The sequence below is a fragment of the Polyodon spathula genome, chromosome 30 (genome assembly GCF_017654505.1).
Source record: "Polyodon spathula isolate WHYD16114869_AA chromosome 30, ASM1765450v1, whole genome shotgun sequence".
NCBI lineage: Eukaryota > Metazoa > Chordata > Actinopteri > Acipenseriformes > Polyodontidae > Polyodon > Polyodon spathula.
The window spans coordinates 735,227-748,539 of NC_054563.1; the positions used below are offsets into that span (position 1 = coordinate 735,227).

The 13,313-nt window shown below is 42.2% G+C and overlaps 1 protein-coding gene across 1 annotated transcript in view; it reads right to left on the reverse strand.

The window, feature by feature from the left end:
- Positions 1-13,313, reverse strand: part of sacs (sacsin molecular chaperone) — a 31,518-nt gene that overhangs the window by 15,256 nt on the left and 2,949 nt on the right. The window contains exons 3-9 of the mRNA XM_041232726.1: positions 11,712-11,862; positions 7,931-8,021; positions 7,479-7,564; positions 6,159-6,270; positions 5,594-5,740; positions 3,988-5,470; positions 3,302-3,393 (exon numbers count right to left, since the gene is read on the reverse strand). Coding sequence (XP_041088660.1) covers positions 3,302-3,393; positions 3,988-5,470; positions 5,594-5,740; positions 6,159-6,270; positions 7,479-7,564; positions 7,931-8,021; positions 11,712-11,862 — 2,162 coding nt within the window. The remainder of the gene's footprint in view (positions 1-3,301; positions 3,394-3,987; positions 5,471-5,593; positions 5,741-6,158; positions 6,271-7,478; positions 7,565-7,930; positions 8,022-11,711; positions 11,863-13,313) is intronic.

Consider the following 13,313-nt stretch of genomic DNA (forward strand, 5'->3'; position numbering starts at 1 on the left):
CAATGATTAACACTGACACTGCAGCTGAAATGGACTCTAAACAAACCATGCAAACTGTTTTTGTACTTTCAATGAATACCTTACAAGGATGGAAATCTGTTGCATTGCAGTTTGATCCACTCCTGGTTTTACTATGAGCTTAACAAGTGAGCTTGTTACCTGTACACACTGTAACTAATCAAGCCTGTAGTAAAACCTGGAATGGGTGAAACTGCTATGTAACAGGAGTCTAATTTCCATCCCTGCCTTAAATATTCAGCATGCTGATCTCTTTTGACACATCAGAATGTACAGGTACTATAACCTGGGATGGAAGATATAGTTTAATTTCCTAAATGTTGAAAATTCAGGATTAAACAGGTTTAAATGTGAAAACATATTGGGGATGTTTATAACCAATCAAAAAAAGCTGTCAGGACAAGGCCTCCGTCAGTTACTTTGTGAACTTCGTAACGTACCCCAGACTAGACGTGCGCAGCATTAGAATTGTACAGTACATGTGGAAAAGACTTTCAATAAGATGGAATAAATACCTCACACTGCACACATACTGCTGCATAAACACTACAGCTGACCTCTGTATCTGACCTTTGACAACGGATAAACGTTTGGAAGCATTTAAAATGTTTTAACACTTGATAAAGAGTAAATGATTAAAATCTAAACCATTAGTAACACCAACTAGATAGCAGGAAACCGGCACTCTTGTTTTAAAACACACACCAGCAAAACTACAGTGACAAAAAAAAACAAGCACCAAGCAACAGACATCTCCACACCCGGTTAAAAACAAATAGAGGCCAATAAAACTGTTAGGGCTTCACACTAGTGCATCGCATATGACCTTCCTACCTGAAAATCCCCAGAGAAGCTGCTGTACTGGAAGTTAATTGAAGAAAAGGTAAGATATAACAGAACTGTATAAAAGCAAAACTCAAAAACATAATCAATTAAACACTAATGAGGAGGTGAACACAGCTAAAGACAGCGGGATAGTTTCTCTAAACTTGTCATAGCGAGGGCCGTATTTTCATCATGGCATTCAAGATATTTCATGATTAAATAGAATATTTATTAAAGCAATAGTGTCGTCACATTCAAAAGTGATCATTTTCTCTAGAGTTATTATAAAACAAATGTTCTTAAACATTTAAATACTTCCTTGAAAAACAGTACATGCTGAACTGTTGAATATTTTATGTCCACCTTTTAATGAAATTAGATTTTCACCGTCAGTGAATTATCAAACAAAATAAAACCATAGTATTGGACAGAGCGATCTTCAGCAGAAACATTTCCCATCTTTGATGCAGCTGGTGTCTTTTTCTTTGAAGGCATGTTGAAGAAGTCGTGCGGCTCTATGCAGTGTGTGTTCAATCGTTTACCGGAAGCAAACTAAACCGGCTGCCAGGTTCCTAAATGCAGTGTAACAGGTAGTGTGTCAGTAAGCTGCGTTTATGTTTAAATGATAGAAAAATATGTATATTTACAGTATTCTTTCAGAAATGGGAGTTTTCACAGGGAACTACATATTACACAGCAATGGGTTATCCATGATAACCATGAATAAAATATAGCCTTAGTCAGAAATGTTAATGCTGTTATTGTACATTGGTTAAGTGAAGTATGTAACACCTGTGTTTAAACTGTAATACAATGCTTTGGGAGTTTCTGTGTTAGGATCGTGTTTTCAATGAACGAGGAGACATTTTTCCCTGAAATATTGCCTGTTCCAGCTGGACACAAAAAGGGATTTGATTGCAAGAGCAGAATGCAAGAGCAGAGTGCCTTTCTGTGCACAGATACGCTCTCCACCACAGCGACAGATGATATATTGGCTGTTTAGTTTTAGAATGAACTGCCAGCCTCTAATGGGATGCAGAGCCATTTTTATTAACCCATGCTGGCAGCCCCTTCGGGTAGTGAGGTTTTAAATGGTCTGTCCCAATCACACTAATCAAATCTTTAAACTCTCTAAACCACTAAAGAAGGGAAAGATGACCGGTCTGGGATAACTAGTCAATTGCTCTAGCCACCACTGGTTAAAGCTGTGTGCTATTTCACAGCAGGTCTATTGTGGTGATGATATCAGTGCTGTTATTTGGAGACAAAACTTCCTGTGTATACATGATTTTAACATTTAAAACCAGCATATATGTGTCAAATTTAAACTAGTAAAAGCTTTAGCTTAGTACTGCAGTGCAGTCGTTTATAAAGATGTCTATAACCCTGCTTGTCAGTTAACCATCTGGTCCCAATAAAACGCATTTTGGGATTTTGCAGGGAGACATTTATTAAAACGTAGGATGACTTAGGGGGAATAACATCCGATACCACTATATATAATGCAAAGAGCAAACTGCGCTGCAGTGAGAGAGCGTGGCCGAAGTCTGCCATGCTGTGAATCTAACTACAGCATGACAGAAAAAGGACTGCGTCATAATTGCATGGCTTCTAGTGTATACCAACACTCAAGAGGTTTAATTGAATAATGTGTTTGCTCAGCATCTGTTTCTTGGCAGGGTCCCGGCTGGGGGTTGGGGGCTGGGGGAGCAGGGAGACAGGGAGCGTGTACAGACTCTGATCGCTAGAAGCAGACTCTGAGTGTGCCAGCTCGCACACACACACAGCTATAATAAATGATCTAGCTGCCGTGCACAGGGTTTAGTATCCCCTCAGGGTTTGGTATCAGTGGAAAAGGGAGAACTACAGTGCAGTGCAGTGCAGTGCAGTGCAGTGCAGTGCAGTGCAGTGCAGTATATCCACGCAGGGACTCAATTAGAAGCAACAAGAGGTTCTGAAAGAGAGCTTAATAGCAATGGGGAGCCAAGTGCAAAGACATGTATTCAGAGAGGAACGCCATCATTTTAATGGTATAAAACTACCCCAGATCAGAAATGTAACAGCTGCTCTGTAACCCAGCTGCTATTACATGTGTTGCAGTCCTCTTTGGGAAGGTGCCTTCGCCTCTCCACTTGCTTGATTCATGTAAATATCAAAGAGATGGACTCTGCCTAAACACAAAAAATTAACACAGAAGCCCTTATTGTATATTATTAATATCATAATTAAAAACATGTGGAACATTTTGAACAAAACCTGGAAAATATTTTGAAAAAACATTTATTTTGTGCATGAGGCAGAAATGCAGGACCATACAATATTAGTGCCAGCTCTGAGAGGTACAAGCTGAACTTAACTCACTACTAAGACCACAGACCTAATGCCAGCTTCTATATGGAGTTCACAATCAACGCAGCTATTTGCGGCTTTGTCTAATAATTTGTAAAAGGAAGCTTACCTCTGCTTTTGGCTGCTTCCTTCAGGGCTGTCAAGACTGAAGCTTTTATGTTTTCTGATAGAAATCTTCCCTCCAGACCCGGGAACAAGGACCTGGTGCACACAGAGGCATGGGTTTAGTGCATCAGTGCAATGCCTGTCAGTAAAATAGTCATATACCTTTGTTGTAGAAGAAGTCTACTCTATGCAACTTGAATAACTGCCAAGTTCAGGACTGTAATTATTTAATGCTAAATCAAATTTAGAACAATACTCATATGCATTACTGATTTTATATAAATATATTCCAGTATATATTTTAAGATCCTGAGTTGTAATATGACCCCATTGGCTCATTCAGGTCGATCAGGTCATATTTCCATATGGGATTCTAACACCTTCTAAAGTTTGGAATCCAAACACATGTATTACATTATATGACCAGTGGACTCTGTCTGCCATTCACTTCTATTGGGACTCTGAATCCTGCAATAACATGACATAGAACAATCTGGATAAACAAATATCACCAATTCCCATCAACGGCACAGCAAGTCGAAATGCTTATTTTGAAATAATGGAAAGGCATATTTATCAGCTACTCAGAACAATCATTTAACTGCTCCTTCCTTCACTTACTGCTGGTGTCAAATTTTGCATTTGCTTTTGCACTTGTATCAGAACATACCCCTTGTGGCTCAATCATACCTTGGGCAGTCATCGGAGAAGATGTAAACAGCATCCTTATCGGCTATGGAAGAAGAGAAAGCCACAAATGTGCCATTCTGCAAGGGCAGCAGCTCTAGCCCAATTAGCTCGCTGTAGCTGTCATCGCTGAGAATGAATTCCAGCAGGTGGAGCTTCTCCTGGGCTGCTCCTTTGTGCCTGGACTTGCGCAGCACCTGTCGTACCAGGGCAGGGGTCACTTTCTTCACCGCCTTGGGGTCTGGAAAGTAAGAGTTCAGAGCCATGGCCACATTGGCGGGCACCTTAGCAACCTGCATTCCTGAGCTTTGGAGGTAGCTGATCACGGTCTCTGTGTGCTCAATGGTGTTATCCAATTCGGTGAAGACCACCGTGTCCACCTTCAACCAGCACTGGTCAATGGATAAGATGACGGCTTGCTGGAGAAGGTCCTTGAAGAGAGGCTCCAGGATGGGTTTCCAGCGATCCCTGATTTGTCTGAGGTCTGGCCAGGCCCTGTAGACCCCTTCAGCTGAGAGGGGGAAGTCTTGGTCCTTCGCTGTTTGGACTCTCTTTATCGATTCCAGAAGAAGCATGGAGTAGGTCCTGGGAACCACCTTGGCAATAAGGAGCTCATTCCAGAGGGCCGCAGGATCCCGCCATTGGTCCACCTCTCTCCACTTGATGCTCCTCCTGTTGTCAGTCAGCCCAAAGAAGCCACTGATATGGACAGACAGGCCGGTCATGCTTTCCTCTCCAGGGGGCAGTGGCAGGAAGCAGAATGCCCTCCCTGAGAAGCCTTGCGCAGCTCCCTCATCCTCATCCATGACTAACAAGGGCATGGCGATGCCGATGGTGGGGATGAACTTCAGGTCATCCGCCAGGCAGTCCAGCTCACTGCACATTCCGCGGCCACCCACGCTGTTGCAGACCAGCCAGGAGGTCTTCTGCGTCTCCTTGGCTGTCTCGTCCTCGGCCACTATGTTGACTTGATATGTGGCGCATACCACACTGTTGCTGGGGACACCGTTGTTGTAACGATCAATGGCCAAGCCCAAGGTCTTTAAGGAGTTTGGTCGCTCAAGCTTCAGCTCTTGGTTCTCAATGGCTGTAACCCTGAAGAGCATTCGCTCCGTGCCGTCCGACTCCCGCACGTGCAAAGACACCTTTTGTACACTCTTAAGAAAGAGAAGGACCGTGTCCGCGTCGGCCTTGAAAGACTCAAAGAGCTCCAGGACTTTCTCCTTGTTGTAGATGTTGCTGCTCAGCTGCGAGGGCTTTACCCGGAGGGGGAACCGGAACAAGGTGCCAGGAAAGGTGCCTTCTTTGATAGTATTCTCAGAACTCCCGAAAATGCCAACATAAGGGGCAAACTGGTCCGCGTGCTCCGAGATCTCCTTGACATCCTCTTTCAGATTCCAGCACTGGCCAGATTCGTGGCGTCCAAAGAGTGTCTGATGGGGATCCAGTATTCCAATCTGGTCACCGCTGTAAATGCTGGGGACATCTTAAAAACAAAAAGAAAAATGTTTGTGTGTAATAGAAGTCAGTTAAAATCTCTGGTCTAAATCATCTCGGTAGAGCTTTGTTCTGGTTTTACTCGAATCCTTTTTGTTTCCGTGCATCTTACCTGTTATGTGATACACTGAGTTAAATCCAATCCCAAATCTGCCAACTTTAAGTGGATCCTCTCTCTTTCTGCTTCTTGCTATTTCTTGAATGCCATTCCAGTCCTCCGTGGTAAAAACAGCATTGTTAAAGGCATACAGAGCTGATCCTAAAAAAGCATGACAGGAAGAATGGAGACTATAATAGAATAAGAATATTAGGGACTTGCACTCTGTCAATATTTCTAGGTTTATAACATTCCTGGTGTGTTACCTATTCAAAAATAAAATATTCCAATAGAACCCAGACTATTTTACTGTGATTATTACAGTTTCTGTAATGTGCTCCAGAAGTACAATGCTATAGTAAATATGGGCCAATGATATTAACATTTTTAAATGTACAAAATGCCCAATTCAATAAACACTTTGCTGTGACTGACTAGCTTACTAAACGGTTCATGCAATGCATGCTGCTGAAACTTCGCATGACTCCCCCTGCATTCCAGGCAGCAGTGCTTCCACAAGGGGGAGAGCCCCTGGTGACCCCTCACAATTCCACATTTTCTCAAAGAATACATTACTTACCCTGGTACTGGCCCATGTCATCGGACCAAACAGATTCCCTTCCATACTCAGTCTCATCATACATGAATTTAACCTCACTGGCGCCCGCATCTTCTGCATTCTGAATAAGTTCCTGAAAGGAACCAAGTTAGGTTCAGTTTTGGGTTAGTTCTTTTACAGAGAACCAGGTCCTGACAAACTGAGATTTTTTTTTTGTTCACCCAAATCGTCTGCATATATTATGAACTATATATTTTAACAACACTCGTGCTAAATATCCCACATTATATCCTGTTCACAATATATATATATATATATATATATATATATATATATATATATATATATATATATATATATATATATACATATACACCAACATTAACACACCACATGCAAAATACAACACAAAACACACACAGGGGCGGGGCACACTGACACAATCATCTATTCCAGAATTGCTGCAGAACGCTCTTTTAGAGAGTGCTGATTCTCACAGACTAAGTAACTGATTTTGGCTTCCCTGCAAAATCTATAGCTTCTCTGGAAATGACAGCTCAAGGAGTTTCCAGTAAAAGTGATGTATAAACCTAAAAGAAAGATCTGAATGGACCGAGCTCCGCGTCTGCTTAGCAACGCAGCACAATTTGGAAAAGCCAGATTCGCCATTTGATGGCGCCTGTATTTAGATCTATGTCCAGTAATTTGAGTAAAGTTTTTTTATTGTGTTAAATGTGCTATCTTGTAATGAACGAATCACTTGTAGAGTGACTTTCCCTAAAGACACCTGCAGAGTACAGGGTTAAGTACAACTCCTTCAAATGCAAATATACCTCAGCTGCATTTAAATATGAATGCAACCGAGACTTCACACATGCAAAGGCAAATGCATTTGTCAAAATATATACTGAAACTCCTCATCGTTAACTGCAAAAGGAACACTTAATGAAAACATGCAAGCTTTTCTCTATCAATTTGAAACCACTCCCTATTAGAACAAACTTCTTTAATCATGCTCCTCGTGTAGTGTGTGTTCTGAAATTACTTCAAACGCTTGGAAGTTCTCAATTAACCCTGCAATCACTTTAACAATGTATCACTGAGAGCTGTGTAATTAATTGCATCTGGAGTAACACTTGCAAAATGCATGTGATAGATTATTCAAATGCTATTGCTAAATGCACCTGAAATTGATAAAATGCTTTGCAAACAGATTCAAATGCAAACGCGACTACAGTGTGTATTTCTTGATCGCATTTGGATGCAAGTGCAAGAGCATATGTATGTGCATTTAAATGCAATGCACCTGAACCCAACCCTGGCAGAGTGGCCTTCACTCACCTTCAGAATCTGCCCTCCCTCTGGGTACCTTCTTAAAATATCTTTCAGAAATTCAACCAGCGGTGGAGTCGTTTGTCCGAATCTGCCTGTGAAATTGCATGCAATAAGAAAGCATTAAATGCAGTTGAATTGTGAAACATTATCTCTCAAACCAATAGTTTTTAAAGACGTAGCACATTATTCTGTCCCAGTGTTGTCACATCCTTTTAATCCGGGCAGTTGGTTTTTACGCACATTTGAATTCCTTTCACAAAATAGCCCCTGCTACTCATATTTAATGCCTCTTGCCATGTGAAATACATTTAGTTTAGTGCAGGTGTTATAAGATTTCCATTTCCATTCCAGGAGGCTAATGCCCAGTGCACACTTCGGACTTCAACTGAAAGATTCCCATGCCACCAATCTCTGGTCTGCAATTCAAAGCCACAGGAAAATCTCAAGTGAATTCTTACCTCCCCCTTTCAGCCCCATGCCTTGAAGCGTCATGAAGATGTCATGGATTCCTGCGGGTAGCAGCTTCCTGATCTCAGTCCGGTCAGGTAACTAAAAGGATGACATTCAAATCCCATCAACAACAGGTCCAGGTCCTGTGATGGCAGCCCAGCAAACAGCACTGAAATTACTGAGGCATTACCAGGGAGGCTAATTTGACAATGCCCGCTAAACTTTGCACCATGTGATCAGGTTGAGTCATCACCCATGTGTCAATGAAATTGATAAACTGGGGTATATCTGACCTTGTGTATGCTCTGTGTGTGGAGCAACATTGTAACTCGCACCCAGAAATTGATAGTGTTGGAATATTCTGAGGAAAACCGAGTGGTAGCAGAGTTCACAGGGTTCAGCTTCACACACACACACAGTTCAGTAGGATGTGTAAGACAGGCACTTGAGTGCGAGTGAGACAAGATCCCTGAATCCTCTCCTGATGACAGACCCTCTCCGTACCCGAGCTATCTCCCAGAACATTAGGTAACTGATCATTAACTCATTTCAGCGTATAACTAGGTGCCACTCGTTGCTGTGTCTAACGATACACGTTCACGCTACAGATGTGTAACTTTTGAATGTTGGAATCAGTGAATGGAAACTTGCTAACATTGCCACTGGTATTGTGCACACTCATTTGCAGACATCAGATTAGCATCCTTACAGTATGCTACAGTCATATGAAACGCTTTGGTTGCATGGTACCGCAGTAACAGATCAAGCCTGTCCCGGAAACAGCAGAAAAACCCTTGACTGTCTTTTAACAAGCAAACAGACGTTCCAATCAGTGCTCAACCTCCCATCATTGTAACATTATGACCATACGCATGGTCCTCTATTGCAGTACCACATTACTGTACCACTACTGTTCCGTATCTCCACTGTGTTGCCATGGCTGTGGTCTGCTCATGGTTCTGCTGCTGGGGGTTCTTTAGTACAATGCACTGTCTGGTTCTATAATAGCATTCCATTCCTCTATACCAGGGCTTTTTATACAGCCTCTGGCAGCATGAATCAAGCATGCTGTTAAGTATATCAGTTACCCTCTGCCTAACAGCTGAGCAATCTGAAAGGTGATCTCATGGGGTAATAACGCCAGTGCCCTGTACCCACACAGGCACACTGCTCTCCATGTGCTGCTGTGTAAACGATGCCTCTGTTGAAAGCTGTCAATGCTCAGCCCCTGCTGTACAGACAGTGCAGGAAGTCCAGACACATGCTTGCTTTACATGCAGGCAGCATGTGATTGATTTTCATGTGTCCGTCGATCTACGTCACCCAATAAAGGAAACTCTTTAGCACATTATTGTTTTGTTTTGCAGATTTCAAACTTGCCAGACTGATTTCAAGTCAATAAACCAGTGAATTGAGTAGCAGGCAAAATACAGTTTCAGTAATCTGAAGATTATTAAATATAACTGATGAAAAGAATACATGGTGAAAGATGAAATGGATTGTGATTCTGTAAGACAGCCTCCAACTATACTGTGTTAGTCGACGCAACTGTAAGATGAGAAATGCGGTTTATCTTTCAAAAAACTAGAAAATGTTTGGGTTTGCTGCACAAGCTCCCCAATAGCCAGTCAATGGTTTTTTTTTTTTTTGGTTTTCTTTATAGTCCTATGAAGTAATGGGAATTGGTAATTGCCCTTTTCTATACTCTGGCATTTTATAAATAAGTAATAACAAAAAAGCAACCCAAATCCAAAGTATAGTGATAAGACGCTGTATACAGAACAGTGGTAAACCACAGAGGAAAAGATCATCCTTCCCTCCTGAACAATTTAAAGAGTCAGAGCTGCAGACTCGTCACATACTAGCAGTGCTGCCCGGCCGTGCATTTGAAGGTTCCTGATGAGTTTCAGCTCTGCCCTCTTGAAGGGAGAGAGATCGCTTCGGCCCTTAGGGGTGTAACATGAGAGACGAGCTCTGGAATAGGGCACCTTCTGCGACTCAAGTACTCACATATTCATGGTATGTGTTCATAGTGTGAAGTCACAAGCCTACATCAATTCACTTTGAACAGACCCCCTGACTGGTAAAGAGCACTTGACTTACCATTGCATTAACAAACCTTTTCTTAATTCTTTTTTTTAGAACTGTAATGGGTATTTTGGAAGACTTGGAGCAACAGCTTTGAGAATCCAGTCCAGTGTATATTAATCCCTGAACTAGAACTGAAGCACTTCATATACCTCTTCAATAGAGCAGAGGACAGCAGAGCACAGAGCACAGGGAATAATGCTGTCAGGTTTCTCTGCAGAGACCCTTCACTCATCAGGATTCACAGCAGTAACACACACACACAATGCTGAATAGGCTTCTCATTGATTTTACAGGGCCTGCCAGATCAAGGCTTACTCAGCATGATTCTACCCGGCTGGATATTATGTTGCTCCCGTTTTACTGCCCTTGAGAATCGCACTGGCACCCCGTCCTGGGTTTCAGAACCTCATTTTGTTTAGGAAGATTCTCGCAGTGACTCACTACAAGAAAGACACAAGCTGTTTAACATCCAACTCCCGGCTCCTGATCATTTCAATAATATAGCAGAGCTCTGGAACCCAGGACTGGGTGCAGCACTAGTGCGAACGTGAAGCTTTCCAAGATAAACCTTGAAATCAGCAGCAATATATGAATCCTGCCTGACAACAACTAGCAGAGGATCCAAAATCTATTTGACATTAAAAACTAAAGCAGGAAGTTCATCCAAGTGTTATAGATCTGCGCTAAACTACACTGACCCATGAGTTTCTGGCCTGAAACTAAACTTTACAGTTAAACCCTTTTGTGGTGTCTGTAGATGGAATGTATCTTAGGGTAACCTGCACAGCCTCCTGAAACTGGAAGGCTGGCTGTTACAGTTGCTCTGTGGACTATTCTGTGCGTGTTTATGTCAATTAAAGAACAGTTTTACACAGCATGCTTTGCCTCCCCTGTTCATTACGGAATGGTAAACTCTGTGTTCTGTATGGAACCTTTTAGGCATTCTCAGGGTTCCAAACATGACGCATTTGAAAATGAGCACGGTTCAATGCACACTGCCTGCAGGAACCCTCTTTTCTAAGCATGTGGCTTGATTTAGTGTTTCCCATGCAAGGTTGTCAATACGAGCAAGCTGAAAGTAGCGTGACAGTGTTTTCACATTCTTGATAATTCTACCCCATTTATCAACAGCAGTCTAGCTAGACTCCAGTTAAACCGCTCTGTACACAGAGTGTAATCTTTAGTAATCCAGATTGCAATGTAATTGAACTGCAGTAACAACTCATTTTAAACTGCAGTGGACATTAGTACATTACTGCAGGCCCTCTCACTGCAGTTTGCATGTTGTTTGTCATATAAGTTAACATGCCTAGTTGACCCTGCCTATGGTTTAAGAGTGTCTTCTCGTGAGCACATTGGGTGAAGTGAAGCCAGAAGAGACACGCTCTTCATCGGTATTAACCTGTTATAAATCATGCTTTAGTGAAAAGAACACAATAAATAGTTAATGCTCTTATATAGGTGTTTCATTATTATTTTTTTTAGGTGGTAGTCCACGGCGCACGGGACCACACTTACTGCTAAATAAAATGTGCTATAATGTTCAGAAATCTGGCATCTGATTGGCTGAGAACGGCTCCCTGCTTTATCACATGGGTAGCTTTGCCTCTGGTGACGCCAGCAGCACACACCACAGTCAGATTCACACATTTCATTTTCTTTTATCATTTGTAATTATGAACAGAAAGCCATTGTTACCTCTCTCCCATTGTGGAGCAGCTTCTGCTCTGAGACAGGGAAATCTGTTTCTGCACAGATGAGATGCTTGATGTCTCTGACGGCAGCAGAAGTGGGCACCTCAAAAACCCTGTTGCCAACATATTCATGAAGAACCGTCACCCGTGACAACCTGAGAAAAACACACAAACAAAGTGTGATTCAGCAAAGGAAACAACAACAGGGACCTGGCCCCGCAGTGCTAAGACTGCTCCCGGCTCTGCAAGCAAACAATGAAACAGCCAGCAGTGGAATAGCAAACGAAGTTTAAAGCAGCTTGCAGCTTCATTAGACTTACACTTACTTGATTTCAGGTGGTCACTTTATTTCCCCAAACTAACACATTGCTAAATTTAGACCGTGCTATTGAGGCGTAATGGAAAATATCTTAACGGCCGGGTAAGTGATGGATGGGATTTCTCTTTTCCAATGACAGAAGCCCAACATTCACATTGAACTCATTTTTATTAAGTCACTTTTTTTTTTTATCACATACTTGCAATGGCCATATATGTTAATCTTACAAGGCAGATGCTGGCAATGGTGTGCTACAGCAATGACAAAGCATTTTCTATCTTTACACACATACTGCAACGCAACTGTGAAATGTATAAAAGCCTGCTGTTTGAAATGCTAAAACACCTGTCACTCTGGCATGGCTACTTAGATATAGCAAATACACTTAAATAAACGCACTCATTCCACAGGTATAAAACACTGCGTATATTTGTATCATTTGTGTAACACAGTAATCGAGTGTTGTGTCTCTACAAGTGAGCACAGCTGTGGCTCCAAAGTGAGGTTCACCTCTAAGGGGGGAATCAGGTCACAGTCAGTAAATCCTGCCATTGTTTCAGCGCCCCCACCCCCCTATTCCCTGAACCAAGGGAACAGTCACCTGACCCCGGTCATGTGAGAGCTGGCCAGGTGGCCGTGGTGGTGGGTTTGGGGGTTTCATTCCCTGAACTCTGCTGGTCTGGCACTCAGGGTACTCCCAGGAGCATGAGGGCAGGGTTAAGGAAGGTGAATGGAAGCAGATCATTCTGTTTATTGTATTTATTCCCAAGGTGAGTTGAGATGAAGTGCGGGACAGATGCAACTCTTCAGCACACAAAAGACATCTGGGCAGGAAGGAAGGATGCTGTTTGTACAGTAAAACTGAGCATCCTCAATGGGACGATTTTACATGAGCAGCCTTTGTGGATCTTAACTGTGTTACCAGTCAATAGCAATAAAATCTTACATAAAAAAGTTGCCTTGTCAGAGCAGGGTGTTAATGAACAGCCTACTAGACATGACACTCACTTCATTATCTGACAGTGAGTTAACAAATCAATCAATCAATCTTTATTTTATATAGCGCCTTTCATAGTGGAGCACCATCACAAAGTGGTCCTCGCACAGTAAACTTTAGTAGCTTACATGTACAATTTACTGTCAACCGCAAATTACCAAATGCATGCCATGGAACACTGACTGTGCCCCTGTTCACAAAACTTTAAGGACTGTTTAAAGAATGCTTTTTAAAGGACTCTATTTCTTGTTATAAACATCCTCAGGTCAAACAGTGCTTTGGAAAAAGCT